Raw genomic sequence first — 6,091 nt, 5'->3', positions numbered from 1 at the left:
TTTAAAAATATATGAAATAACTTGGACATTGTGCCCTGCCTTGCACTCAAAATGGCAGCACTCACAGCTATTCTGTTTCAAACCAGGTTCTGTTACCATGTAATGCAAATTCCACATTCCAAGCAAATATCCTCCTCTTGAAGCCCTTTGAAGAGAGGTGCTCTCCTGTTGTGCCGCTGGCGTCTGTTCTACATTGTACATGCTGAGAAATAGGAAAGAATGGCTGTAAAACTGTTAGAGTCCTTCCTTTCCCCATTCCCCCAGCCAGCTAATCTACAGTAGAGGTTTATGCCTACCCATCATGCCTTGCAGCATATCTGTTCATGGCACAAAAAGAGTTTGATTACTGCACAAGCCTTTCTGATTTTGGTAGAAAATGTTCTGCAGTGAGACATTAAATAACCTGCAGAGAAGAAGACCAGGGCCTACATAGTACCTTAGTTCTCCTATTCTAATCTCCTTTGAATAAATTAATTCAATGGCTGTAACAGTGTTTCTCTATGATGTTATAATTGTTTTTCCCACTGGTGAAAATCATCTCAACTATTATACAGTCAACATGGTGTCTGTTAAAAAATTAGGCATAATTTTTTTTTAAGTCATTTGTATTATAAATAGTTTATTAATGGTTCCAAAGGGAATGATAATTTTTGTTTATACATATTGAGATGCAGATTAATACTAAGTGTGAACTGTGTTTGGTCTGTTGATCCTTTTTGTTGCAGTGCGCACTAAAGGTAAGATTTATACCCAGAGCAACATTTCAAAAATTCCTTCCTTATCATCCCTGTTTTATCTTTCCTGCTGCCCAAAATGTTCTGTCAACTAAAATCACTGCTAATCCAAACAGACATGGATTTGTTTAGATTGGTACATCTTAATGCTGCATCCTTAACCTCAAGTGCAAAAGGCAAACTTCTCCCATCAAAAATGACTAGCAATATCTCCCTTAAGATGTAGACACACAGTACAAATTTAGGTTTGTATCACAGATTCCATTCATTTATGCTCGCTCGCACTCCCTCTCTCTCTCGCTCGCTCTCTCACTCTCTCACACACACACACACACACACACACACACACACACACACACACACACACACACACACACACACACACACACACACACACGCACTTCTTGAACGACCTGGAAGACAGGAATTCTGAAAAAGATTGAATAATAATAGCAAGGCAATGTTTTTCCTTGTAAAGCATGTGCAGGCTCGAGCCCCACCCGTCTCGGGGAGCGGTGCAGGAACCTGACGTCTCCAGTGTGGCGCTCCACATCCTCACGCACAACAGACGTCTTCGTATTTCATCGAGGCGCCATTAACATTACGATTCTTAAGACTACATACATGCAAACCATGGTTCCGAAGTGACCCCAATTTAAATGGCGTGCACGTGTCCAAAAGGAGAGACGCAGCGCATTTCCCCTATATTCCAGGCGATATATGTAACGTATATGTATACCTTCAAAAACATTAAAACAGTTAGCAGTAATCATGCTAACCGTTGCAAATTAACATTTACCTTTTGAATCGTCTTTCTCCTAACAGGATATATAGTTTAACATTTATAATATGGCTTATGGTATATTATATTAATCTTATTTGTTCCCCTGTGGGTGAGAGAGAGAGAGAGAGAGAGAGAGAGAGAGAGAGAGAGAGAGAGAGAGAGAGAGAGAGAGAGAGAGAGAGAGAGAGAGAGAGAGAGAGAGAGAGAGAGAGAGAGAGAGAGAGAGAGAGAGAGAGAGAGAGACTGGTACGGCTTGGCGGTAACGTGAAAACATTCCTCCCTAGCACGGTGAAGGCACGATCACTACAATTATTAGCTGACCATTTGCATATCACTTCAGAACTGGTTATGCTTAACAATAACCATACACCTATCGTGTCATTTTCAGGATTTATATTTTTATTATGAAACAGTTACATCTGCATTTTAAACTCCATGTTAAATTCCACTTCTGTGCATGCTATTTGCCGTATGCAAGTCAAGTCTAACAAGCTCCAGTAACCTTCTGCCATCTAGTGGACAAACAGCAAAAATGTTTGTGCAACAGGTTTCAGCTACTCGTGAACCTTCCACAGACTTGTTCCAATTTATCCCAACTTATTAAAGTTCATTATAGAACTCATGACAATCATCGCTATGGGTGTCCATCTCACAACCCACCACTGGTAGGTGTATGGTGAGAAAATCAAGCCGGTACCCTCAGCTAATGTGTTCTGCATGTATGATGACGGAAAAAGATCTTATGTGATGGTCTTTTCTACTAGACTTATCCTGGAGCTCCTCAGTAACTCCAGCCTTAGAATTCCGTCATGATGCTCCAAAAAACACATCAATATACATGACGCAAAATATAGCATGCTGTCCAGAGGCAGAGGAAAAGCAAAGGGAAAACCGTTATTTTTGCATGCATATATATATATATATAATTATTATTATTATTATTATTTTTAATAGATTTCTGTATTGTTCAGCAGTGCTTGTGTGTGTATACCCGTTTTGGATGAGTGTCATGGAGAGTTGCAGGAGTGTAATGAGTTAATGATGTTGATGTTACCAAGTCTTTGCCTTTTGCCTTTGGTGTCTACTTTTACAGTTATTACTCAGAAATCAGTTATGCGACTCTGAGAGAGAGAGAGAGAGAGAGAGAGAGAGAGAGAGAGAGAGAGAGAGAGAGAGAGAGAGAGAGAGAGAGAGAGAGAGAGAGAGAGAGACAAAGCTAGATATAGAAGTTGCTGAAAGAATCAATCCGAGAAGGGGCCCACTGAGCATGGAAATCACATGTAAGTGTACATAATTACTAAAGTCAGACAAATTAATGAAGCCGTGAAGAAAATTCTTAAACAACTTTAGCAGCAGAAAACGACTTACAGGAAACATGACTAGTCAATTTTGTACAGGCTATTTTGCCAACAGAACCTTATGCCTACGTTACACGCAGATCAGTATCTCAGGATGCGTTCTAGCTTGTTACGGCTCTTCAGGGCGACAGCAGGAGGCGGTGCAGGCCTACAGTTTAAACCTTGCCTTTCAAAACAAATCTTAATAGCTTATTCAGTGTCTTGTTACTGAAGGCACAAGTAAATTAGACCCTTGCTATTATCTATAATAGAATTAGGGTTACCTCAAAATATCTAATTAAAGACCAAGAAAAATACGATGTTTTTCGATAGCTTTAAAATGGTTTATGATAGGCTACGGACAAATTACGCTAAACAGTGATTTTAGATGTTACAGAAAACGTGTAGCCTTGCGATATTGCCTTGTCTGCTTCCAAGCTGTACGAAGATTTTCAAGATAATGCGGGCCTACTAGGCTATTAAACACAGACCTAGATTAAACTAGGCTCGATAAAACAAGGCATCTTGGGGCGAACAAACGAGCTTTGCGCCGCGTGAAACTGTTCAACAAGTTTCGCTATTGCCTTGAACTAGGAAATCAGTTTTCCACAGATGTTTAATGAACGTTTTGGGTGTCGCTCTGTTCCTGGGACATTCGCTCCGAGTACACTACAACCTGTTCGCAGATTTTTGCAGCGTTTGTTTTTCACGCCCCTGTGGGTGGAGACTGGGGGTTTCGCTGCTCTGCGGTCCGGGTACCGAGCATTCCTCCGCTGTGCCTACAGCTGGTAGGAGGCTGCAGACGGCTGTGCTTTGACTAGAGTGCCCCGAGCTTCGGTCCACGGTTTACGGGAGCATAGATCTCGGCTTCTTTTCAGCGAATTATATTCTTCTGATTACCACATCACGGTGTGAACGGTCACGTGTGTGATTTTTAATTTTTTTTTAAGCTTGTGTTGGATCGGATCGACATCCAGGCACTGAGAGACGCAGCCGGAGCGCTGGAAGCTGGTCGCGCTGGAAAACTGGCGGCTGGCGCATTGGAGTATGAACCTGCTCATGGGAAGAATGCAAATGTGAGCCGCACTGTGTCCGGGTAGATGCGCCTTATCGCGACGATCAAACGATCGCACGACGGAATACCGAGGAATTAGGACACTGCTACGAGAAACAAACACCTCTGCCTTAGGTGTGTACGTGGTTGTGATATGATCACCTTACAGCTACTCCGAATGCGCCCAAACTACTGAAGTACTACTACTGAATCAGTTCTACTAGTTCGATAAAAAAAGACAGCAGAATGGGTAATAGTTTTTCAAACATATCCGCATTTCAATCCCTTCATATAGTAATGCTTGGTTTGGACTCTGCCGGGAAAACTACAGTTCTTTACAGACTCAAATTTAACGAGTTCGTTAATACCGTCCCCACGATCGGCTTCAACACTGAGAAGATCAAACTAAGCAACGGCACAGCAAAAGGCATAAGTTGTCACTTTTGGGACGTTGGGGGTCAAGAGAAGCTTCGACCCCTGTGGAAATCCTACAGTAGATGCACGGATGGCATCATATACGTCGTGGACTCTGTGGATGTAGATCGGCTTGAGGAGGCCAAGACGGAGCTGCATAAGGTGACGAAATTCGCAGAGAACCAAGGGACGCCGCTGCTGGTTATAGCAAATAAGCAAGACCTGCCCAAATCTCTGCCCGTGGCGGACATCGAGAGACAGCTGGCGCTAAACGAGCTGACGCCATCCACGACGTATCACATCCAGCCTGCTTGCGCCATAATTGGCGAAGGACTTCATGAAGGCATGGACAAATTGTATGAAATGATTGTGAAACGACGAAAAACCCTTAAGCAAAAGAAAAAACGATAACATGATCACGTGTTTTACCACCCGATTATGCCTTTCTGCGCGCTTGTAGACCTTTGTGGTTGGCTAATTCCAATGCAATGTTGCACTGTGGACATTATTAATTTGGATGGTTCTTTGCTTTGGTTTACAGTCACGTTGAAATTACTGATGCTATGTGGCATGCAAGAATGATGCGTTATTGTATCGACGCAGGTGGTTTAACCGCGGGAAAAAAAAAGACTTGTACACGAATGGGGCTGGTCCCTTTTCAGCTGCTGATACTTTACCCTGCAAATAGCCTCGTCAGACTGAAGGAGTTCTCTACTTTAGCACTGTGAAGAATCACAACGCTGCAGTTTTGGTTCGTGGAATGCTTGATTTCTCAAATCAAATTTCTGTGTGCAAAAAATATAAAGTAACTAAATAACTTTGCTTTCAAGCCTTCATGAAAAACTCTTTCTGATGAGTTGTAACCATGTACAAGGCTGATGATTTGTGAATGGTGCAGTTCAGGCCTGCATAAGAGTTGGTGCCAGGTACATAATGTCTCACTCCGCGTATGTCCTCGGTGTTGATGGCCAGGCTTACGGAGGCATTCAAGAGCAGCGTGCGGTGGACTGCCATGCTGCCACTTTATAATTCTAGTTTAGTGCCACTTCGCACTTTTTCTCACCAAAACAGAAAACTTCAACACTGTATTGCAAAAAAAACAAAAAAACAAAAAACAAACAAAACTTGATTATTGTATTACACATTCAGAAGATGAATCTTGAAATATTTTTCAATTAAAATATAGAAAATGCATTTGAGTTGTATCTGCATTCTTTACTCTCCTGAATAATTTGGGCAAGACGTATTTGTGGCGAGTTTAAAAAATGTATGGTTTAGAAGTGCAGTGTGATCTATGGGCCTACTGTTGTTTTGATGATCTATTGTGTTACATTGTGATGCAAGCAAAGCTTAAGTAAACAGGTACATGTAGATACCCTGTATGTATCAGTACGTCAGCTGCATATCGAAATGAAATTATAAAGGCAGTTTATTTCAAGATGTTAAAGACCAATGCTTTGCATTGTGGGATTACATTACTAATCAAGGCAGAAATAGTAGGCAGCATATCTAAGATCTGAGATGTGCATTTCATGACAAATTGCCTTGTGTGGACACTTCATTCTGGTATTGAGACGGACATTTGTCGGGGTGGGAGCCAGGCAAAAAAGTTCTTGCCACCTTCAGACTTGGCCACCAAAGGCCCCTCGTCTCAATGTTACGCCCTTCCTCCAAAACCCCGCAGGCTTAGCCTACATTCTATGTGCTGCATTCACATAATTAATAGGCATGAAGTGCCACCTCCCTATAGAGAGGTTTCCGGTTTGCT

At 42.0% G+C, this 6,091-nt stretch overlaps 1 protein-coding gene across 1 annotated transcript; it reads left to right on the top strand.

Annotated features, from left to right (window-relative positions):
- Window positions 1-3,605: 3,605 nt before the first annotated feature.
- arl4cb (ADP-ribosylation factor-like 4Cb) lies at window positions 3,606-5,499 on the top strand. Its single transcript, XM_027010030.2, has one exon. It carries the CDS (start codon window positions 4,156-4,158, stop codon window positions 4,732-4,734), a length of 579 nt encoding a protein of 192 aa, XP_026865831.1. The 5' UTR covers window positions 3,606-4,155; the 3' UTR covers window positions 4,735-5,499.
- The last annotated feature ends 592 nt before the right edge of the window (window positions 5,500-6,091 follow it).

The sequence above is a fragment of the Electrophorus electricus genome, chromosome 25 (assembly GCF_013358815.1).
Source record: "Electrophorus electricus isolate fEleEle1 chromosome 25, fEleEle1.pri, whole genome shotgun sequence".
Lineage (NCBI taxonomy): Eukaryota > Metazoa > Chordata > Actinopteri > Gymnotiformes > Gymnotidae > Electrophorus > Electrophorus electricus.
This window is presented reverse-complemented; position numbering and strand designations above follow the sequence as displayed.